The sequence below is a fragment of the Pleurodeles waltl genome, chromosome 2_1, assembly GCF_031143425.1.
Source record: "Pleurodeles waltl isolate 20211129_DDA chromosome 2_1, aPleWal1.hap1.20221129, whole genome shotgun sequence".
NCBI lineage: Eukaryota > Metazoa > Chordata > Amphibia > Caudata > Salamandridae > Pleurodeles > Pleurodeles waltl.
In genome coordinates, this window is record NC_090438.1 from 334,590,419 (window position 1) to 334,615,443 (window position 25,025).

Sequence of the window (25,025 nt, forward strand, 5' to 3'; positions counted from 1 at the left end):
ACCGACTATCTGTGTAGGCTGACTGGTTCCAGCAGCCTGCCACACTAGAGACATGTTGCTGGCCCCATGGGGAGAGTGCCTTTGTCACTCTGAGGCCAGTAACAAAGCCTGCACTGGGTGGAGATGCTAACACCTCCCCCAGGCAGGAGCTGTAACACCTGGCGGTGAGCCTCAAAGGCTCACCCCTTTGTCACAGCACCGCAGGACACTCCAGCTTAGTGGAGTTGCCCGCCCCCTCCGGCCACGGCCCCCACTTTTGGCGGCAAGGCTGGAGGAAACAAAGAAAACAACAAGGAGGAGTCACTGGCCAGTCAGGACAGCCCCTAAGGTGTCCTGAGCTGAAGTGACTCTAACTTTTAGAAATCCTCCATCTTGCAGATGGAGGATTCCCCCAATAGGATTAGGGATGTGACCCCCTCCCCTTGGGAGGAGGCACAAAGAGGGTGTACTCACCCTCAGGGCTAGTAGCCATTGGCTACTAACCCCCCAGACCTAAACACGCCCTTAAATTTAGTATTTAAGGGCCTTCCCTGAACCTAGAATTTAGATTCCTGCAACTAACAAGAAGAAGGACTGCTGAGCTGACAAACCCCTGCAGAGGAAGAACCGAAGACACCAACTGCCTTGGCCCCAGACTTACCGGCCTGTCTCCTGCCTTTCAAAGAACCCTGCTCCAGCGACGCTTTCCAAGGGACCAGCGACCTCTGAATCCTCTGAGGACTGCCCTGCTTCGAAAAAGACAAGAAACTCCCGAGGACAGCTGCACTGCTCCAAAAGAACTGCAACTTTGTTACAAGGAGCAGATTTAAAGACCCCTGCAACTCCCCGCAAGAAGCGTGAGACTTGCAACACTGCACCCGGCGACCCCGACTCGACTGGTGAAGAACAACCAACTCAGGGAGGACCCTCCGGCGACTCTACGACTGTGAGTAACCAAAGTTGTCCCCCCTGAGCCCCCACAGCGACGCCTGCAGAGGGAATCCCCAGGCTCCCCCTGACCGCGACTGTCTGAACTCCATTTCCCGACGGCTGGAAAAGACCCTGCACCCGCAGCCCCCAGCCCCTAAAGAAACGGAACTTCTGTGCAGGAGTGACCCCCAGGAGGCCCTCTCCCTTGCCCAGGTGGTGGCTACCTCGAGGAGCCCCCCCCTTGCCTGCATCGCTGAAGAGACCCCTTGGTCTCCCATTGAAAACTAAAGGAAACCCGACGCTTGTTTGCACACTGCACCAGGCCGCCCCCGCGCTGCTGAGGGTGTACTTTCTGTGTGGACTTGTGTCCCCCCCGGTGCCCTACAAAACCCCCCTGGTCTGCCCTCCGAAGACGCGGGTACTTACCTGCTGGCAGACTGGAACCGGGGCACCCCCTTCTCTCCATTATAGCCTATGTGTTTTGGGCACCTCTTTGACCTTTGCACCTGACCGGCCCTGAGCTGCTGGTGTGATAACTTTGGGGTTGCTCTGAACCCCCAACGGTGGGCTACCTTGGACCAAAAACTAAAACCTGTAAGTGACTTGCTTACCTGTGAAAATTAACAATAACTTACCTCCCCCAGGAACTGTGAAAATTGCACTAAGTGTCCACTTTTAAAACAGCTTATTGTGTTTTATGTGAAAAGTATACATGCTAATGAAATGATTCAAAGTTCCTAGAGTACTTACCTGCAATACCTTTCAAATGAGATATTACATGTAAAATGTGAACCTGTGGTTCTTAAAATAAACTAAGAAAAGATATTTTTCTATAACAAAACCTATTGGCTGGATTTGTCTCTCAGTGTGTGTACCTCATTTATTGTCTATGTGTATGTACAACAAATGCTTAACACTACTCCTTGGATAAGCCTACTGCTCGACCACACTACCACAAAATAGAGCATTAGTATTATCTCTTTTTACCACTATTTTACCTCTAAGGGGAACCCTTGGACTCTGTGCATGCTATTCCTTACTTTGAAATAGCACATACAGAGCCAACTTCCTACATTGGTGGATCAGCGGTGGGGTACAAAACTTTGCATTTGCTGGACTACTCAGCCAATACCTGATCACACGACAAATTCCAAAAATTGTCATTAGAAATTGATTTTTGCAATTTGAAATTTTTCTAAATTCTTTAAAGTCCTGCTAGGGCCTTGTGTTAGTCCCTGTTAGCATTGCTTTTAGAAGTTTAAAAGTTTGGTAAAAGTTTGAATTAGATTCTAGAACTAGTTTTAGTTTCTTAAAAAGTATTCCAACTTTTAGAAGAATAATGTCTAGTACAGATATGAATGTGGTGGAACTCGACACCACACCTTACCTCCATCTCCAGATGAAAGAGCTAAGGTCACTCTGTACAATAAGAAAAATAACAATGGGCTCCAGACCTACCAAACTACAGCTCCAGGAGCTGTTGGCAGAGTATGATAGAGCCAACCCCTCTGTGGATGGCAACACAGAGGATGATGATAGTGACTTGGAGGGTGATTCCCCCCCACCAGTCCTATCTAGGGAGAACAGGGCTTCTCAAGCCCTGACTCCAACAATAATAGTCAGAGATGCTGGCTCCCTCACAGGAGGGACCAGCACCTCTGAAATCACTGAGGATAACTCCAGTGAAGAGGACATCCAGTTAGCCAGGATGGCCAAAAGATTGGCTTTGGAAAGACAGATCCTAGCCATAGAAAGGGAAAGACAAGAGATGGGCCTAGGACCCATCAATGGTGGCAGCAACATAAATAGGGTCAGAGATTCTCCTGACATGTTGAAAATTCCCCAAAGGGATTGTAACAAAATATGAAGATGGTGATGACATCACCAAATGGTTCACAGCTTTTGAGAGGGCTTGTGTAACCAGAAAAGTGAACAAATCTCACTGGGGTGCTCTCCTTTGGGAAATGTCCACAGGAAAGTGTAGGGATAGACTCCTCACACTCTCTGGAAAAGATGCAGAATCTTATGACCTCATGAAGGGTACCCTGATTGAGGGCTTTGGATTCTCCACTGAGGAGTATAGGATTAGATTCAGGGGGCTCAAAAATCCTCGAGCCAGACCTGGGTTGACTTTGTAGACTACTCAGTAAAAACACTAGATGGTTGGATTCAAGGCAGTGGTGTAAGTAATTATGATGGGCTGTACAATTTATTTGTGAAAGAACACCTGTTAAGTAATTGTTTCAATGATAAACTGCATCAGCATCTGGTGGACCTAGGACCAATTTCTCCCCAAGAATTGGGAAAGAAGGCGGACCATTGGGTCAAGACTAGGGTGTCCAAAACTTCCACAGGGGGTGACCAAAAGAAAGGGGTCACAAAACCTCCCCAGGGGAAAGGTGGTGAGACAGCCAAAAACAAAAATAGTAAAGAGTCTTCTACAGGCCCCCAAAAACCTGCACAGGAGGGTGGGCCCAGAGCCTCTTCACAAAACAATTCTGGGTACAAGGGTAAAAACTTTGATCCCAAAAAGGCCTGGTGTCGTAGCTGTAGTCAGTCTGGACACCAAACTGGAGACAAGGCCTGTCCCAAGAAAGATACCACTTCTAACTCCCATCCAGCTAAAACTGGAATGGCCAGTCTCCAAGTGGGATCAACAGTGTGCCCAGAGCAAATCAGGTGTCACACTGAAGCTACATTAGTCTCAGAGGGTGGGGTGGATTTAGCCACACTGGCTGCCTGGCCCCCTAACATGCAAAAATACAGGCAGCAGCTCTTAATTAATGGGACAAGTGTAGAGGGCCTGAGGGATACAGGTGCCAGTGTCACCATGGTGACAGAGAAACTGGTTTCCCCTGGCCAATACCTGACTGGACAAACTTATCCAGTCACCAATGCTGACAATCAAACTAAAGTACATCCCATGGCAATGGTAACTTTAGAGTGGGGAGGGGTCAATGGCCTGAAACAGGTGGTGGTCTCCTCAAATATCCCAGTAGACTGTTTGCTTGGAAACGACCTGGAGTCCTCAGCATGGGCTGAGGTAGAACTAAAAACCCATGCAGCCATGCTGGGTATCCCTGAACTGGTGTGTGTCAAGACAAGGGCACAGTGCAAGGCACAGGGTGAAAAAGTAGAGCTGGAGTCTGGAAAAATGGCCCAGCCTACCAAGAGGAAAGGAAAGTCAGCTGGGAAACCAGCTGCAACACAACACCAAAAAGAGAACCTCTCTTCTCAGGAAGAAGTTCTGCCCTCTGAGGGAACTGAGCCTATGGAACTGGAACCTTATCAGGTTGAGCTCTTAGGCCCAGGGGAACCCTCAAGGGAAGAGTTGTGTAAGGGACAAGAAACCTGTCCCTCTCTTGAAGGCCTTAGGCAGCAAGCTGCTGAAGAGTCCAAAGGCAAGAAAAATGGAACACATAGGGTCTATTGGGAAGATGGACTCCTGTACACTGAGGCAAGAGATCCCAAACCTGGTGCCACTAGGAGAGTGGTAGTGCCTCAGAGTTTCAGAGAGTTTATCCTGACCTTAGCCCATGATATTCCCCTTGCTGGGCATTTGGGACAAACCAAGACGTGGGAGAGGTTAGTCAACCACTTCTACTGGCCCAATATGTCCCAGAAGGTTAAGGAGTTTTGCCTCTCCTGCCCCACCTGTCAAGCCAGTGGTAAGACAGGTGGGCATCCAAAGGCCCCCCTCATTCCACTTCCAGTGGTGGGGGTCCCCTTTGAAAGAGTGGGTGTGGACATAGTTGGTCCACTAGAACCTCCCACAGCCTCAGGAAATATGTACATCCTAGTAGTAGTGGATCATGCTACTAGGTATCCTGAAGCTATTCCCCTTAGGTCGACTACTGCCCCTGCAGTAGCCAAGGCCCTCATTGGTATCTTTACCAGAGTGGGCTTCCCTAAGGAGGTGGTGTCTGACAGAGGTACCAACTTCATGTCAGCATACCTAAAACACATGTGGAATGAATGTGGGGTGACTTATAAATTCACTACACCATATCATCCACAAACTAATGGCCTTGTTGAGAGATTCAACAAGACATTAAAGGGCATGATCATGGGGCTCCCAGAGAAACTCAAAAGGAGATGGGATGTCCTCTTGCCATGTCTGCTTTTCGCTTACAGAGAGGTGCCTCAGAAGGGAGTAGGATTCTCACCCTTTGAACTTCTGTTAGGCCACCCTGTAAGGGGACCACTTGCTCTTGTTAAAGAAGGCTGGGAGAGACCTCTTCATGAGCCTAAACAGGACATAGTGGACTATGTACTTGGCCTTCGCTCAAGAATGGCAGAGTACATGGAAAAGGCAAGTAAAAACCTTGAGGCCAACCAACAACTCCAGAAGTTGTGGTATGACAAAAAGGCTGCACTGGTTGAATTTCAACCAGGGCAGAAAGTCTGGGTTCTGGAGCCTGTGGCTCCCAGGGCACTCCAGGACAAATGGAGTGGCCCTTACCCAGTACTAGAAAGGAAGAGTCAGGTCACCTACCTGGTGGACCTGGGCACAAGCAGGAGCCCCAAGAGGGTGATCCATGTGAACCGCCTTAAGCTCTTCCATGACAGGGCTGATGTGAATCTGTTGATGGTAACAGATGAGGACCAGGAAGCTGAGAGTGAGCCTCTCCCTGATCTCCTCTCATCAGACCCTAAAGATGGCTCAGTAGATGGAGTGATCTACTCAGACACCCTCTCTAGCCAACAGCAGTCTGACTGTAGGAAGGTCCTGCAGCAGTTTGCTGAACTCTTTTCCCTAACCCCTGGTCAGACACACCTGTGTACCCATGATGTGGACACAGGAGACAGCATGCCTGTCAAAAACAAAATATTTGGACAGTCTGACCAAGTTAAGGAAAGCATCACGGTGGAAGTCCACAAGATGCTGGAATTGGGAGTAATTGAGTACTCTGACAGCCCCTGGGCTAGCCCAGTGGTCTTAGTCCCCAAACCTCACACCAAAGAAGGAAAGAGAGAGATGAGGTTTTGTGTGGACTACAGAGGTCTCAACTCTGTCACCAAGACAGATGCTCATCCCATTCCTAGAGCTGATGAGCTAATAGACAAATTAGGGGCTGCCAAATTCTTAAGTACCTTTGACTTAACAGCAGGGTACTGGCACATCAAAATGGCCCCTGGAGCAAAAGAAAAGACAGCATTCTCCACACCTGATGGGCATTATCAGTTCACTGTTATGCCCTTTGGTTTAAAGAATGCCCCTGCCACCTTCCAAAGGTTGGTGAATCAAGTCCTTGCTGGGTTGGAATCCTTTAGTGCAGCTTATATTGATGATATTGCTGTCTTCAGCTCCACCTGGCAGGATCACCTGGTCCACCTGAAGAAGGTTTTGAAGGCCCTGCAATCTGCAAGCCTCTCTATCAAGGCATCCAAATGCCAGATAGGGCAGGGAACTGTGGTTTACTTGGGACACCTTGTAGGTGGAGGCCAAGTTCAGCCACTCCAACCCAAGATCCAGACTATTCTGGACTGGGTAGCTCCAAAAACCCAGACTCAAGTCAGGGCATTCCTTGGCTTGACTGGGTACTATAGGAGGTTTGTGAAGGGATATGGATCCATTGTGACAGCCCTCACAGAACTCACCTCCAAGAAAATGCCCAAGAAAGTAAACTGGACTGTAGAATGCCAACAGGCCTTTGACACCCTGAAGCAAGCTATGTGCACAGCACCAGTTCTAAAAGCTCCAGATTACTCCAAGCAATTCATTGTGCAAACAGATGCCTCTGAACATGGGATAGGGGCAGTTTTGTCCCAAACAAATGATGATGGCCTTGACCAGCCTGTTGCTTTCATTAGCAGGAGGTTACTCCCCAGGGAGCAGCGTTGAGTGCCATTGAGAGGGAGGCCTTTGCTGTGGTTTTGTCCCTGAAGAAGTTGAGACCATACCTTTTTGGTACTCACTTCCTAGTTCAAACTGACCACAGACCACTCAGATGGCTGATGCAAATGAAAGGTGAAAATCCAAAACTGTTGAGGTGGTCCATCTCCCTACAGGGAATGGACTTTATAGTGGAACACAGACCTGGGACTGCCCATGCCAATGCAGATGGCCTTTCCAGGTTCTTCCACTTAGAAAATGAAGACTCTCTTGGGAAAGGTTAGTCTCATCCTCTTTCGTTTGGGGGGGGGGGTTGTGTAAGGAAATGCCTCCTTGGCATGGTTACCCCCTGACTTTTTGCCTTTGCTGATGCTATGTTTTGAATTGAAAGTGTGCTGAGGCCTGCTAACCAGGCCCCAGCACCAGTGTTCTTTCCCTAACCTGTACTTTTGATTCCACAATTGGCACACCCTGGCACCCAGATAAGTCCCTTGTAACTGGTACCCCTGGTACCAAGGGCCCTGATGCCAGGGAAGGTCTCTAAGGGCTGCAGCATGTCTTATGCCACCCTAGAGACCCCTCACTCAGCACAGACACACTGCTTACCAGCTTGTGTGTGCTAGTGAGAACAAAATGAGTAAGTCGACATGGCACTCCCCTAAGGGTGCCATGCCAGCCTCTCACTGCCTATGCAGTATAGGTAAGACACCCCTCTAGCAGGCCTTACAGCCCTAAGGCAGGGTGCACTATACCATAGGTGAGGGCACCAGTGCATGAACACTGTGCCCCTACAGTGTCTAAGCAAAACCTTAGACATTGTAAGTGCAGGGCAGCCATAAGAGTATATGGTCTGGGAGTCTGTCAAACACGAACTCCACAGCACCATAATGGCTACACTGAAAACTGGGAAGTTTGGTATAAAACTTCTCAGCACAATAAATGCACACTGATGCCAGTGTACATTTTATTGTAAAATACACCACAGAGGGCACCTTAGAGGTGCCCCCTGAAACCTAACTGACTATCTGTGTAGGCTGACTGGTTCCAGCAGCCTGCCACACTAGAGACATGTTGCTGGCCCCATGGGGATAGTGCCTTTGTCACTCTGAGGCCAGTAACAAAGCCTGCACTGGGTGGAGATGCTAACACCTCCCCCAGGCAGGAGCTGTAACACCTGGCGGTGAGCCTCAAAGGCTCACCCCTTTGTCACAGCACCGCAGGACACTCCAGCTTAGTGGAGTTGCCCGCCCCCTCCGGCCACGGCCCCCACTTTTGGCGGCAAGGCTGGAGGAAACAAAGAAAACAACAAGGAGGAGTCACTGGCCAGTCAGGACAGCCCCTAAGGTGTCCTGAGCTGAAGTGACTCTAACTTTTAGAAATCCTCCATCTTGCAGATGGAGGATTCCCCCAATAGGATTAGGGATGTGACCCCCTCCCCTTGGGAGGAGGCACAAAGAGGGTGTACTCACCCTCAGGGCTAGTAGCCATTGGCTACTAACCCCCCAGACCTAAACACGCCCTTAAATTTAGTATTTAAGGGCCTTCCCTGAACCTAGAATTTAGATTCCTGCAACTAACAAGAAGAAGGACTGCTGAGCTGACAAACCCCTGCAGAGGAAGAACCGAAGACACCAACTGCCTTGGCCCCAGACTTACCGGCCTGTCTCCTGCCTTCCAAAGAACCCTGCTCCAGCGACGCTTTCCAAGGGACCAGCGACCTCTGAATCCTCTGAGGACTGCCCTGCTTCGAAAAAGACAAGAAACTCCCGAGGACAGCTGCACTGCTCCAAAAGAACTGCAACTTTGTTACAAGGAGCAGATTTAAAGACCCCTGCAACTCCCCGCAAGAAGCGTGAGACTTGCAACACTGCACCCGGCGACCCCGACTCGACTGGTGAAGAACAACCAACTCAGGGAGGACCCTCCGGCGACTCTATGACTGCGAGTAACCAAAGTTGTCCCCCCTGAGCCCCCACAGCGACGCCTGCAGAGGGAATCCCCAGGCTCCCCCTGACCGCGACTGTCTGAACTCCATTTCCCGACGGCTGGAAAAGACCCTGCACCCGCAGCCCCCAGCCCCTAAAGAAACGGAACTTCTGTGCAGGAGTGACCCCCAGGAGGCCCTCTCCCTTGCCCAGGTGGTGGCTACCCCGAGGAGCCCCCCCCTTGCCTGCCTGCATCGCTGAAGAGACCCCTTGGTCTCCCATTGAAAACTAAAGGAAACCCGACGCTTGTTTGCACACTGCACCCGGCCGCCCCCGCGCTGCTGAGGGTGTACTTTCTGTGTGGACTTGTGTCCCCCCCCGTGCCCTACAAAACCCCCCTGGTCTGCCCTCCGAAGACGCGGGTACTTACCTGCTGGCAGACTGGAACCGGGGCACACCCTTCTCTCCATTATAGCCTATGTGTTTTGGGCACCTCTTTGACCTTTGCACCTGACCGGCCCTGAGCTGCTGGTGTGATAACTTTGGGGTTGCTCTGAACCCCCAACGGTGGGCTACCTTGGACCAAAAACTAAAACCTGTAAGTGACTTGCTTACCTGTGAAAATTAACAATAACTTACCTCCCCCAGGAACTGTGAAAATTGCACTGTGTCCACTTTTAAAACAGCTTATTGTGTTTTATGTGAAAAGTATACATGCTAATGAAATAATTCAAAGTTCCTAGAGTACTTACCTGCAATACCTTTCAAATGAGATATTACATGTCAAATTTGAACCTGTGGTTCCTAAAATAAACTAAGAAAATATATTTTTCTATAACAAAACCTATTGGCTGGATTTGTCTCTGAGTGTGTGTACCTCATTTATTGTCCATGTGTATGTACAACAAATGCTTAACACTACTCCTTGGATAAGCCTACTGCTCGACCACACTACCACAAAATAGAGCATTTGTATTATCTCTTTTTACCACTATTTTACCTCTAAGGGGAACCCTTGGACTCTGTGCATGCTATTCCTTACTTTGAAATAGCACATACAGAGCCAACTTCCTACATATACACATTAGCAATCAGTGAAGAGCCTATCACAGGGGTGACTTACAGTGACCTGGTGCAGTGACCTGTGGTGAAAGGATGCATGCACCTTTTCACTCAGGCTGCAAAGGCAGGCATGCAGACACATTTTGCATGGGCTCCCATGGGTGGCACAGTACATGCTGTAGCCCATGGAGACCCCTGGTGCCGCAATGCCCTGGGTACTAAGTACCACGTACTAGGGACTTATAAGGGAACACCAGTATGCCAATTGTGGAGTGCACAAAAGTCCTAGGCAACCACATTTGGAGGGAAAGAGCACAATCACTGGGGTCCTGGTTAGCAGGATCCCAGTGAAAACAGTCCAAGCACACTGAGAGCAGGCACAAAGTGGGGCTAACCATGCTAAAAGAGGGTACCTTCCTCCAGGGTGTGACTGGGTTTTCCCTTTGGCGTAAGTCTGTGCTTCCATGTGGCGTAAATAAGGAGCCACTAACTAATGACAGCCATTGGAATGGTAACAGTTACAAAATGGCAGCTGCAAGTCTCTCCCAAAGAAAGTCTGCCTTCTCTTGCTCTCTCTATGCAAACGGTACACACTGGGGCAGACCAGATAGCTGAGTGAATGAAGTGGACCAAAGATTGATTATATTCTCTTCTTCTCCCGTAAAAATGTTTGAAATAGCTTCCCCCAAGTAAGTAAAGAAACACACAATAGGCAATATTAAAAACCCTGTACAAAAACCTCAGTATGCTAAAATATACTAAAATAGTAATGTGCTGAGTCTTTAACCAATAGTCTCCTTTACTCTTCAATCTCAGGAAACACCTCTTCTAAATATCCTTGTCACTGAAGGACTGATTTCTCTTTCAACCCAACATATCCAGATGTAAAGCATGCATCTCTATTCATATGTACATCATTCTACAGTCTTCCAGTGCCAGCACTCTGTCACTCTACTACAATTTAAAAACAAATACATAAAAAGTATAAACAAGGTTAACTAACTTGGTTTTAAATACAAGAATGGGTTACTCACCATTTAGGGTTTCTGAAATCTCTAGCACATACTTTGAAATTTCAGAACCACCATCATCTTTTGGAGCTTCTGAAAAGAAAAACAAATTTACCCAACCAAGGTTGCTGTGTATGCCCAGACCACTGTAAAACAAATTTACAATATATACAACATGGAAATATTCAACAAAGAATAATATAGTGAGAAAGTCTAAGTAGAAAAGTATACAGATAATTGTTGGTACTCAAAATAGTTTGAGAAAAAACAAGAGTGGAAGACACAAGAGGCAGAAGACTTGGGACAACACAGCACGAGTATTCAGAGAACTGGCGACTGATCTAAAGATAAGCAAAGATACAAAGAGGCATTCTTGAAGTGGGTTCATGTGCAAGCGAGTATTTCAGACTACTCCAATACAAGACTCCGTCATTCCCAACAGTTAATGGTTGCCCTCACAATAAGAGGACTTGAATCCAGGTAAACTGAAAGCAGCCTTTTGAAATACCATTTCTCTCAGTGCCTTCATAATGGAAGTACAATACTGTACTATCAACACAAATGTAGTGACATTAATTTAATGGAGCCTTTTATCTAGTAATCCTGTAATCTCACTGTATGTGTTCTTTGCGCTGCATCATTCATCCGTGGAATACTTTAGGATAAGCTCAAAAAGGAAACCTTACTCTTAAGCATGCCATACACCAAGGTATTCTTTAAAAAGTCAGGCACCACATAATGAAAATTATGGGAATTCTTTAAAAAAAAAAATCTTACCCCAAATAACTTTTATGCTGTGTGTATGGATTTTTCCCTTCACGCTTGGTTTACTAGGAGAGCCAGGCTTTTCAGAAGCTGTTGAATACTCAACTATCTCGCTTGGGTTACTTCTTCCTTCACTGTTCTTGGCAAATACCTTCATTTTGAAAAAAAATGTTTTTAGTCAGAATGTTTGTATATTATAACAAATCTAGGCTAGTTTTGCACTGCAGTTGAGTAACTACATTTTATTACCAGCAATAACCCAGCAATTGCAGGCTCTAGTTGAGTGGGTGCCCCGCTGTAAGGAAATGCCTCCTTGGCATGGTTGCCCCCTGACTTTTTGCCTTTGCTGATGCTATGTTTACAATTGAAAGTGTGCTGAGGCCTGCTAACCAGGCCCCAGCACCAGTGTTCTTTCCATAACCTGTACTTTTGTATCCACAATTGGCAGACCCTGGCATCCAGATAAGTCCCTTGTAACTGGTACTTCTAGTACCAAGGGCCCTGATGCCAAGGAAGGTCTCTAAGGGCTGCAGCATGTCTTATGCCACCCTGGAGACCTCTCACTCAGCACAGACACACTGCTTGCCAGCTTGTGTGTGCTAGTGAGAACAAAACGAGTAAGTCGACATGGCACTCCCCTCAGGGTGCCATGCCAGCCTCTCACTGCCTATGCAAGTATAGGTCAGTCACCCCTCTAGCAGGCCTTACAGCCCTAAGGCAGGGTGCACTATACCATAGGTGAGGGTACCAGTGCATGAGCATGGTACCCCTACAGTGTCTAAACAAAACCTTAGACATTGTAAGTGCAGGGTAGCCATAAGAGTATATGGTCTGGGAGTTTGTCAAACACGAACTCCACAGCACCATAATGGCTACACTGAAAACTGGGAAGTTTGGTATCAAACTTCTCAGCACAATAAATGCACACTGATGCCAGTGTACATTTTATTGCAAAATACACCCCAGAGGGCACCTTAGAGGTGCCCCCTGAAACTTAACCGACTGTCTGTGTAGGCTGACTAGTTTCAGCAGCCTGCCACACTAGAGACATGTTGCTGGCCCCATGGGGAGAGTGCCTTTGTCACTCTGAGGCCAGTAACAAAGCCTGCACTGGGTGGAGATGCTAACACCTCCCCCAGGCAGGAGCTGTAACACCTGGCGGTGAGCCTCAAAGGCTCACCCCTTTGTCACAGCCCAGCAGGGCACTCCAGCTTAGTGGAGTTGCCCGCCCCCTCCGGCCACGGCCCCCACTTTTGGCGGCAAGGCTGGAGGGAACAAAGAAAGCAACAAGGAGGAGTCACTGGCCAGTCAGGACAGCCCCTAAGGTGTCCTGAGCTGAGGTGACTCTAACTTTTAGAAATCCTCCATCTTGCAGATGGAGGATTCCCCCAATAGGGTTAGGATTGTGACCCCCTCCCCTTGGGAGGAGGCACAAAGAGGGTGTACCCACCCTCAGGGCTAGTAGCCATTGGCTACTAACCCCCCAGACCTAAACACGCCCTTAAATTTAGTATTTAAGGGCTACCCTGAACCCTAGAAAATTAGATTCCTGCAACAACAAGAAGAAGGACTGCCTAACTGAAAACCCCTGCAGAGGAAGACCAGAAGACAACAACTGCCTTGGCTCCAGAAACTCACCGGCCTGTCTCCTGCCCTCCAAAGAACTCTGCTCCAGCGACGCCTTCCAAAGGGACCAGCGACCTCTGAATCCTCTGAGGACTGCCCTGCTTCGACGACGACCAGAAACTCCAGAGGACAGCGGACCTGCTCCAAAAAGACTGCAACTTTATCCAAAGGAGCAGCTTTAAAGAACCCTGCAATCTCCCCGCAAGAAGCGTGAGACTTGCAACACTGCACCCGGCGACCCCGACTCGGCTGGTGGAGAACCAACACCTCAGGGAGGACCCCCGGACTACTCTACGACTGTGAGTACCAAAACCTGTCCCCCCTGAGCACCCACAGCGCCGCCTGCAGAGGGAATCTCGAGGCTTCCCCTGACCGCGACTCTCTGAAACCTAAGTCCCGACGCCTGGAAAAGACCCTGCACCCGCAGCCCCCAGGACCTGAAGGACCGGACTTTCACTGCAGAAGTGACCCCCAGGAGTCCCTCTCCCTTGCCCAAGTGGAGGTTTCCCCGAGGAAGCCCCCCCTTGCCTGCCTGCAGCGCTGAAGAGATCCCTTGATCTCTCATTGACTTCCATTGCGAACCCGACGCTTGTTCTAACACTGCACCCGGCCGCCCCCGCGCCGCTGAGGGTGAAATTTCTGTGTGGGCTTGTGTCCCCCCCGGTGCCCTACAAAACCCCCCTGGTCTGCCCTCCGAAGACGCGGGTACTTACCTGCTGGCAGACTGGAACCGGGGCACCCCCTTCTCTCCATTGAAGCCTATGCGTTTTGGGCACCACTTTGACCTCTGCACCTGACCGGCCCTGAGCTGCTGGTGTGGTAACTTTGGGGTTGCTCTGAACCCCCAACGGTGGGCTACCTTGGACCAAGAACTGAACCCTGTAAGTGTCTTACTTACCTGGTAAAACTAACAAAAACTTACCTCCCCCAGGAACTGTGAAAATTGCACTGTGTCCACTTTTGAAATAGCTATTTGTGAATAACTTGAAAAGTATACATGCAATTGAAATGATTCAAAGTTCCTAATGTACTTACCTGCAATACCTTTCAAACAAGATATTACATGTTAAATTTGAACCTGTGGTTCTTAAAATAAACTAAGAAAAGATATTTTTCTATAACAAAACCTATTGGCTGGATTTGTCTCTGAGTGTGTGTACCTCATTTATTGTCTATGTGTATGTACAACAAATGCTTAACACTACTCCTTGGATAAGCCTACTGCTCGACCACACTACCACAAAATAGAGCATTAGTATTATCTATTTTTACCACTATTTTACCTCTAAGGGGAACCCTTGGACTCTGTGCATGCTATTCCTTACTTTGAAATAGCACATACAGAGCCAACTTCCTACACCCGCCTTCTCAACAACAAAAATAACTGTAGCTTCTTCCAGCCAAATCCATTTAACCATAATGAGACAGACATCCTCCGGGCAGTTCTAATATGACCCTCTAACTAAACAAGCAAAAGAAAAATATGAAGAGCACCATCAGTGTATTATTAGTTAGTGTCTGACTAAACTCCCTACAGAGTTTAGCATCACAGGGGGTAGTCTTGCCTAAAACAAATTCCATGTTGTACATATAGTATTTCTATAACTTAAACCTAGTCAAAAGGCAGTGGAGTTCTGCACATGGTCAAACACAGGCATAATGTCATCAAGAAATAGGAGAGAGAGCTGGATTATGGATGATTAATCCATTGCGATGTAGTGTTCGGAATGAAATGAGTTGTCAACTCTTTCCTAAAATAGAGTAGCATTGGGGCAGACCTGGTGGATATGAGAATATTGTACCAGCTCTTGGCTGCCTACCCGGAAAAGAGAGGAAAAACAAGTTCTGCATTCAGTTACTGTTTGACGACTTACGGGACCAATCTCCAAGACTTAAGGTGAGAATTGGGCAAGGGTCAGAACCACACCAAGAGGCCGGGTGCAGAGGTGTAGTACGATGTCAGGTGCCCAATGTATTTCAATGGAGTGGATTTAGGCTGCACCCTGCGGCTGGAGGACCAGTTAGGGGTGACCAACAGGTAGGTCACAAACGTGGGGTGCTCGTGGTCATTTTCTCCAAGGCCCAGGGGGCGACGGATGCAGGAGTGTCCTTTGGCATTGGGTTTCCTAGTCCAGAAGCACTTGCGGTTGGGGGAGTCCTGGAGACTGAGGCTGCAGGCGTTGTCTGGGAGTTGAGGAGGGGTAAAACCACAGTGGACTCGGGCTCAGGAGATCTGGGGGACATTGTTGACACCAAGGGTCTACTTCAACTCTAGCCTGTAGCAACGGGTGTAGCGGTTGCTTTAGGTGTTGGGTTTCTCTCACTCAGAAGCTGTGAGAGAGGGGGCCTGTGTGCAGAGGCTGCAGCCAACTTCAAGAAGTCCAGCAGGGGTGAAACAACAATGGAATGGGACTCTGGACAGCCGGGGGGACCTCGCTGGCAAAGGAGGTCCACTCTCACTCGGGTCGGTGACTGTGGATACAGTGGTTTCTTCATGTATTGGGTCTAGGCCATTCCAGAGGTTTCAGAGTCCTTTCCTTGGAGTTGGTTGGAGAGCAGGTCCGCTGCTCACGAGAGACTTGAGTCTTCTTGAAGTCAGTCATCTCTGCCACCTGGAGAGACCTGGGTCATATTACAAAGGCGGCTAGCCCTTTGAAGGTCCCCGACCTGGATTGTCTATCCTGCATGGGTGAGGGGGTGAGGTGCTTACACCCCGCACAGTGCAGTCACTGGCCATCAAAAGCATCGCCTCTCACCTTGGGGTCAGGACCAGTTAGTGAACACACCAGTAGCTGGTAGGTTTGCAGGGGGACACCTCTAAGGTGCCCTCTCGGGGCAGGTATTGGTGAATCCAACACTGGCATCAGTGTGGGTTCAGCAATACGAGATGTTTGATACCAAACATCCCTATCTTCAGTGAAGCCGTCATGTAGCTGGGGAACTCTTATTGATCAGTGCCCAGCACATGCATTTAAAATGGCTTCCCTGATCACTTACTATGTCTGAGAATCAACAAAGACATAGCAGGGGCATATTTGCTTGTGCAAATATGCTGTCACATGTAATAGAATGCACCCTGCCTCAGTGCTATAAGGCCTGCTAGAGGGGTGACTTACATACATTACATGCAGTATAAGGGGGCATGGCACACAGGCTGTATGCCATGTTGTGTTTTCACTTTTGACTGCACCAAGACACGCAGCTTGGAATGGCAGCCTCTCATGTGCTCGGTGAGAGGTCCCTTAAAGTGGCAGAATTCAGGCTGCAAAATTTAGGGGCCATCTTTAGCACCCCAGGCCCTAGGTACCAGGTGTACCATTTACTAGGGACTTGCAGAGGGTCCTAAAGGTTTATGCCAATTGGGAAAACAACTGTTCAATTTTGGGAAGGAGATCTGGCACTGAGGACCTGGTTAGAAGGAACCCAGTGCCCTCTCAGTCTAAATTACATCAGATACCACGCAAAAGTGGGGGGGTAACCATGACAAAAAGAGGCATTTTCCTACAGTACAATGGGCTACTTACCCCTGGTGTGACTACACCCCCCTATACAACCACTTTCTGTGGGGAATGGCATAACCCTTTCCCAGAGTTTCTAGTTAGGGGTGTGACTAGCCTGAGAGTGCAACAAGCCTCCATGCATAGCCAATTTTACACCTGTACTAGTGGCAAATGGGCCTAAGGGCAAAGGGTGGCATCTCCCAGGTCTGGGGGAAGTGAGGATTGCACATCAATTCCCTCGCTTTGGTATACATATTCACTAGCCATCCTGCTGGAGGAGGTGATAAAACCTTCCTCCGGAGCAGGCATTATTTCTGGCCTCTGAGAGTGAGGGCTCTCACCTCCAGGGGGGGTCATAAAATCATCTGTGGTGACACGCAGGTCAACACCAGTCAACCAGCACAATAAAAGACTAGTAGGTTTTAGGTGGCACCTCTAAGGTGCTCTCCGGGTGCATGTCAGAATAAATCCAAAGGTGGTATCAGTATGGGTTTATTAAGACAAGGTGTTTGATACCAAATACCATAGGTTTCAGTGAAGCCATTAAGCAGCTGGGTAACTCATAATGACCAGCACCCAGTACATTCTTTAAGATCCCTGTTCACTTGCAAAATCTAGTAATAGAACCTATACATCACAGGGGCATATCTGCTCATACAGATATGTCCTCACATAAAATATAATGCACACTGCATTAGGGCTCTAAGACCTGCTGTAGGGGTGACAGACTTATGGGCTGGGAGAGAGCTGGCCAAATCAGTGAGTGTAAGTAAAATGTCATCCATTTATAAGAGTATGTTAGAGGGCCCTGCTAAGGTAGAAATCCATGCTATCGCAGCTGACTAATGAATGGCTGCTGCCAAGGTTTCCAGAAAGTCAGAGGTGACAGGCGGCAGCCCTGGCGTGTTCCTCTCCAGCAGGAAAGAGGTCAGACAGAAATCCTCTACAGTTAACCTGACCAGTGGGAATATCGTACGACTTTGGCAAGAAAGTCTTTGCCTAGTCTCTGGAGCATGTGGAACAGATATTCCCATTCAATATTTTTTAACACATTTTTAATGTCCAGTGACTAGACCAGAGTTTCCTCCTCAGTCTCTTTAGAAAGCTAAAGGAGATGGACAATGTGTACATTTGATTAGGGGACCTTTCCCAAGTAGAAAGCCCACCTGTGTGGTGAATAAGACCAGAAATGACTTAGTTAAGCTGTAGCCAAGATCTTAATAACCACATTAAGAAGAGGGATCAGGCAGTAGTTATAACACTGTAAGGGATCATGGAGGACTGTAATTGGTGCTTGTAGGAAACTGGCTCTTTATGTAGTGGACCAAAATGAGGTACACTGTGCAAAGAGACTAAGCAAACGCCAGAGGTATCAAAGAGACACAAGGGACATCCTAAAATCTCTATCTTGTGGTAGTGTGGTCGAGCGGTTAGGCATATCAGAGGGTTGTGCTAAGCATGTAAGGCACACACTCATACAGTAAGTGAGACATGCATTCAATGAAGAGATCCAACACCAATATTATAAAAAATAGCACATACTTTTATATAAATTCAGATGCCAAGGTCACCGGTGTCAGGTAGTACTTTTCAAGTTAGGAATGTTTTTTTAATTTTTTTTTAAGAGTTTCTAAAAGCTGACATAGTGCATTTTTCACATACAGTAATGTTATCCTATGGAGGAAGAACCAACACTGCATACAGGTAAAATACAACGCCTTATGGGACCAATCTTCTGAACTTGAGGGAAGTAGGGGGCAAGGTCCAGGGCCACACCATCAGGCCACCTTGGGCGGCAGTAGGGCGGGCAGGTGCAAGGATGCAGTTCACTGTTGCATACCCTGTGCAAGTCTATGGGGATCGGTCCAGTCACAAAGTTGCTGCAGGGATGGACTGGAAGGTCAGTCCAGGGCAACCCACGGGCGTGACCCTTGATGTCTTCAGGAACGTGGGGACACCGTCAGTACACTTCTCCTTGGGCTGTGGGGCTTGGTGCAGTGGTGTCTTCTGGTGTCTGGTCCAGTGCAGGAGGCTGGGATACATGGCAACACCCTTGGTCCAGGGCAGATGGGTGCAGAGGTGTCCTGGGGCGTCAAGTCTTTATCTCCTGGTCACTTACGGTTAGAGGGGGGTCTGCAGAAACAGGCTGCAGACGCCGTTGTGAAGGCTACAGTGGATGCACTAAAGGTGGGCTTCCTCTCTGGAGGACCCGGGAACCATGCTGACACCCATAGGCCCACTTCAGCTCGGGCTAAGCGGCTTGGGTGAAGTGGTGATGCCCAGCACTGGTTTTTTGGCAGCCCAGTCCTCACGGTTGTTCTTTGGTTGCCTGCAGATGCAGGGAAGCAGCTCCTCTGCTCCAAGGGAGTTCTACTTGGCAATTTACATAGCACTGGCAGTGCTCCCCGGTTCTTGAAGGCTGCAGCACAGGTCAGTTGCTCCTCGATGGTCTGGTGCAGCAGGCAGGTCGGCACCAAGTCAGTCGTGCTCCTCGGTTCTCGAGTTCAGCAGGCTTCTTGTTCACTTCTTCTTTTGTGTCCAGAGAAGATCTGTTTTCCTGTCATTAGATGGTCTTCTAAATACTCAATTTAGGGTGGGTGTGAAGGTTAATGAAGAGTAATAGCCAATCAGATAATGACCCCTTTGGTCACTACACCCCCAAGTTGACCACATCCTGTGGGGAGCAGGCATCACCCTGTCCAGAGTTCCTAAATTCCATACAAGTGGATAGAGTTTTCTAGGCTGTGTCCACTTGAGACTGGTCACTCTAGGTGTGTGTCCAGTCTGGAAGTGTAACATGCGCCCTGCATAGCTACTTTTCCTGCCTATTCAGGTGCCAGATGGGCTCTCAGTCAGGGGGGGTCACCATCTCCCCCTGAGGAAGGCCAGTACCGCATACCAAAGGCAGTGGGCTTCTCTGCCTTGGAATGCAGATCATCCTGTGGGGAGGAGGGGTGCATAACAACCCTGCCCGAGCAGGGTTTGTTTCGGACCTCCAGACAGCACATGATCTCAGTCTAACAAATGCACACTGCAATTGCTGATTGTGTTGGTGGGGATAGGTAAGTCACGCCTAAGGAAGGGTGCACTATACCACAGGTGAGGGCATAGCTGCATGAGCAATATGCCCCTACAGTGTCTAAGTCCATTCTTAGACACTGTAAGTACAGTGTGGCCATATTATGTATATGGTCTGGGAATTTGTCAGAATGAACTCCAAAGTTCGATAATGGCTACACTGAATACTGGGAAGTTTGGTATCAAAGATCTCAGAATAATAAACCCACACTGATGCCAGGGTTGGATTTATTTAAAAATGCACACAGAGGGCATCTTAGAGATGTCCCCTGTATCTTACCCAATCCTTCAGTGCAGGATTGACTGGTCTGTGCCAGCCTGCCAGTGAGAGGTGAGTTTCTGACCCTTTGGGGTGAGAGTCTCTGTTCTCTCTGGAACCAGAAACAAAGCCTGCATAGGGTGGAGGTGCTTCACACCTTCTCCCTGCAGGAACTGTAACACCTAGCGGTGTGCCTTCAAGGCTTAGGCTTCGTGTTACAATAACCCAGGGCACTCCAGCTAGTGGAGATGCCCAGCTCCCGGACAAATCCCCACTTTTGGCGGCAAATCCAGAGGGATAATTAGGCAAAACAAGGAAGAGTCACCACCTCAGCCAGGACCACCTCTAAGGTGTCCAGAGCTGAAGTGACCCCCCTCCTTGCAGAATCCTCCATCTTGTTTTGGAGGACAGGGACCAATATGGTTAGGAATGTGCCCTCCTCCCCAAAGGGAGTGGGCAAAGGAAGGTGTAGCCAACCTCAGGGACGGTAGCCATTTGCTACAGCCTTCTAACCCTAAAAACGCCTCTAAATCTTGTATTTAAGGGCTCCCTGAACCAAGCTAGTCAGATCCCCGACGACCTCACAAGAAGAAGGACTGCTTAGCGGAAACCCCAGAAGAGAAGGAAAGGAGCTGTTCTGAAAATGCACTGTGTCCACCTTTGAAATAGATATTCTCTGTTTACTTAAAAACTGTTTTCTTTGCTAAAGTGAAACAAAGTTACATTGATATCTGTGTTGAGTACTCACCTGCAACAATAATTATTTCTGAACTGAATCTTGTTGTTCTAGTCATAAAGTAAGAAAATAATATTTTTCTATATAAAATCCTATTGGTCTGGAGTTAAGTCACTGAGTGTGTGTTTCTTCTTTTGCTTGTGTGTGTGTAACACTACCCTCTGATAAGCATAACTGCTCGACCACACTACCACAAACAGAGCATTAGTATTATCTATTATTGCCTCTGTCAAGCCTCTTGCGGAACCCCTAGACTCTGTACACATTATATGTCATTTTGATATGGTATATACAAAGCCAGCTTCCTACATGTGGCGTTCCTCGTGATTTACCCTCTTATTGTGCTTTACAATTTGTAGTACAGAAGAATTGTGAGTGGCACGTGGGGACAAAATGAGGAGGAAGGGTGAAGAAAGGGAAGAGGGGATGGTGGCTTACAGCAAGATGCCCAACTGAAGCATGGGGCAAATGTCAGACTAACCAATGAGTAAAAAAGGTATATATACATGGGTTCTTGGGGCTGGAAGGGAGGTCTGGAAATTTAAGGTATTTGGGAGATGAGTAGTTAGTTATATCCCCAAGAAATGAGCACCCCAGATTGAAAGAGGGATAATATCTACATACGAGACTTGAAAACATATTGTAAAAATTATAACAGTTATGAAAGTTGAAATTAAAGGAGAAAACCGTGGTTTCGTGCTAGCATTGTCCTGTCCATGGTATACTCATCTGCCCCCGTTAGCAGTCAATAGAGGGTTGTAGGGTAGCTTCTTCCTCCAGGGACTTTGCAGTCTTCAGTGGTGATCTGGACTGGTCTTGTATTTGTCTTGTGTGATCTTCTCCACAGTTCTGATCACCTTCTCTCTCAGTCTGCTTCCCAAAGGAGTGATTCTGTGGCCTATCAGGATGATAGGGGTACTCGCTAGTGCGTTGTAGGGTTCTATCTTCCCTCAGCAGTGGTAGTGCAATATCCATATTCAAATCTGCCAGACCGTAGGAAACTGGATTGCTTTTCAGATGTCCCCCAATGTTGGCTCTATACTAGATGCTAGTTTTCAACTCTGACAGTGTACTGAGGTCTCCTAATCAGACCTCAGTGACAGTGCTCTTCCTACTAAAACAAGTAAAGTACCAACGGCATGGATACTAAAGAGGGTTCCTAATGTCTGACGCATATCTTATGCCACTTTAAGGGACCCACACACAAAATTACACACAAACTGTCATTGCAGGCTGCATAACATGGTTGCAAACCTTGTTTGAAAACATGATAGGGCACACTCCAGTGTGCCAGGCCAAAGACACTGCATGGACTATATGTAAGTCACCTCTACAGCAGGCCTTGGAGCCCTAAGACAGGGTGCATTGTAGAACATGTGAGCACATATCAGCATGAGCATATCAGCTGAAATGTCTAGTGCCATTGTTAGATACTACTAGTGAGCAGGGAAACCATCTTAAGGTATGTACTGGGCATTTGTCATAACGAGTTTTCCAGCTACATAATGGCTTCACTGAAACCTATGGTGTTAGGTATCAAACACCTCATATTAATAAACCCACACTGATTCCAGTGATGGAATTATTAATACATGCACCCATAGGGTACCTTAGAGGTAACCGCTGAAACCTACTAGTCCTTTAGTCTACTGGCTTTCTGGTACAGTCCAGCCTACCACCACAGAGAGGTTTCTGATCCACTGCAGGTTAGAGCCCGTGCTCTTGGCGGCCAGAAACAATGCCTGTTCTGGGGGAAGGTGTTCACAACTCCCCCAACAGGATGGCTAGTAATTTGGCAAGCCAAGGGCAGGGACTTCAAAGTCCTTGCCACCTTTGATATGCAACCCGTCTTCCCCAGACCTGGGAGATGCCATCCCCTGCCCTGAGGCCCATTTGGCACCAGGATAGGTGAGTAATTAGATATGCAAGGAGGCATGGCGCACTACCAGGCCAGTCACCCCCCCGAAGCTGTCTGACATGTCCCACTCTAGGAAAATTCTACCATCTTGGTGATGGCAGAATCATAAAATCTGGGACAGGGTTATGCCCAATTCCAACAGGAAGTGGTCATAATGGGTGTAGTGGCCCGAGGGTAAGTATCCCCTTGGCTATTACCCTTCATTCTCCTTAACACCCCTAAAATTAGTATTTAGGTGGCCCCTTGACACCAGGAATTCTGATTTGTTGGACCAAAGAAGAAGGACACCTCAGAGTCACAAGAAGCAAGAACTGAGGAGAGGCAACTGACTTGGCATCAAACCCACCAGCCTGCCTGCTGTCCTCAACTGCACCAAAGATGACTCGTCCTGCAGCTGATCAGCCTCCAAAAGCCTGGGAATGCTGCCAGCACTTCAAGAAGTAACCAACATCTCCCTTGGAGCTGAGGAACTGCTTCCCTGTACGTATGTAGGCACCAAAGAGTAACCAGAGATTCTCTGCCAGCATAACCCCATGAACACTGCAACACTGCACCCGAGCCATACAGCCCAAGGAGGAGGAACCGACAAAGCCCACAAGATCCATACAACCTCCAGAGCTGAGCCCCCATTCAGGTTTAGTCAGAATGGACCTCCAGTCCCTGACTGCAGCCTCTCTGTGCAGGACAACTAATCTGCAGAGCCTTGGACCACGAAAACCAGACACCTGGAAGTACCACTGAACCAGAGCCCATCAGCCTGAGTTGAGGTGGGCCTACAGTGCCAACGAGGTCCCAAGACCCATGAAAGCTGAGCCCCATTTGTGTTCAGCTGCAATGATCAACACATCCTTACTTGCAGTCTCTAATCCCCAGGGCCACTTCCCATTTAAGTGAACGGGACACTAGACACTGTAAAGTATGTCTGCACCCAGACACCTCAGTGCCTCCCGATGTGACCTGTTCATGCTGCTGTGGACCTTGCCCCATACTTACCATAACTCTAGAAGAACAGTTCAATAAGTTGTTGCCGGGTACCTGTATGCACTATATGTTTATTTCCCATATGATAACATTAGGGCACCCGCCACTGTGAAGCACCTCTGCAACCGGACGCCCCAGTGCTTCCCAAAGTGACCTATTGGCACTGCTTTGGACCATGCCCCATACTTACCATAACTCCATAAGAGCTGTTCAGTAAATCGTTGCCAGGTACCTGTAGGATAACATTAGGACACCCGATAATGAAAAGCACCTCTACATAAGGATGAACAAGGTGACCTGTTGGTGCTGCCTTGGACCTTGCCCCATACATACCGTAACTCCAGAAGAACAGTCCTGCAGTTGTTGCCAGGTACCGTATGCAGTATATAATTCTTTCCCCATAGGATACATTACCGCATTAAAGTCAGTGCAAGTGTAATTGTTGTATACTTCAAAACTGTTAAACTGAAAAAGTATTTACTCAATATTAATAATATGTCCATGGAGACATGTTGCTGTATTGTGGCACCCATCTTCTTGAAACCTCCTAACACTTTGGTGAGGAGTAGGTGTTAAGGGGCATTGCTGGTGCCTGCGGCAGGCGATGAGGCAAAATAAAGTATAAAGGGGGTAGTGGAGGGAAGTAGAGCAAAAACCAACCAAATAGATCCCTTGTTCTGTGAAAGTGTCTTTTTAGCTACCTCTTTTTGGTCTTGAGTTGAAGAGTGCGATTTCACCAAAATCACTGAAATGTCTCCTTAGCTCCCCTTCTTTAACAGTTATCATAAATGGAACAACAGTGTTGAGTCTAAAAAATTAAGGCCCAATCACATCCTGAAGAACTTCTCCCTTATGAGCTCAGGGAGTAATATCAGGTATTGAGGCAAGTCAATGTTAATATGCAATCTAGGTCCGTGAGTGGTAACAACTCTGAATGTCTGAGGGGTGAGACATGTTGAAGAAGAACTAGAAAGAGTGGCCCCGACGTCAGGGGAATGAACCGGATACAAATGTAGTGTTGAATTTTCTCTCTGACATGGGGAGTTCATTGAATATGCTTCTAAAAGATACTGTGTTGTTAATGAAACTATAGCCATGCTAGACGGAGTAATATGTATGCCACTGTCACTGCTGTTGGTTGTGTTATTTTTAAAAATCAAATTAAAAAGCTGTTTTTTTAAATGCACTGGTGATGGAATGTGTGCATGGTGAAGAGCCCCTACTGTGGTGGGATAGGAATGAGTGTCATACGAATATCGCAGACTAGCCTAATGCAGACAAGCCTAATGCATGTGTCAGGTCTATGATCTTGTTAGTCTATGGCAGTCTATCTTAAAGAAATTCTATTTTATATTATCATTTAGGGATCATGTACAAACTAGAAGCATACATTGTAGGAGGCTGGCCTGGCTTGTAGTGG

At 48.0% G+C, this 25,025-nt stretch overlaps 1 protein-coding gene across 2 annotated transcripts in view; it reads right to left on the reverse strand.

Moving 5' to 3' along the window:
* LOC138264668 (fibronectin type-III domain-containing protein 3a-like) overlaps positions 1–25,025 on the reverse strand; it is a 406,147-nt gene that overhangs the window by 249,139 nt on the left and 131,983 nt on the right. For both annotated transcript variants that reach the window (XM_069212562.1, XM_069212561.1), the window contains 2 exons: positions 11,520–11,658; positions 10,767–10,835 (listed from right to left, as the gene is read on the reverse strand). In XM_069212562.1, the coding sequence (XP_069068663.1) occupies positions 10,767–10,835; positions 11,520–11,658 (208 nt within the window). The remainder of the gene's footprint in view (positions 1–10,766; positions 10,836–11,519; positions 11,659–25,025) is intronic.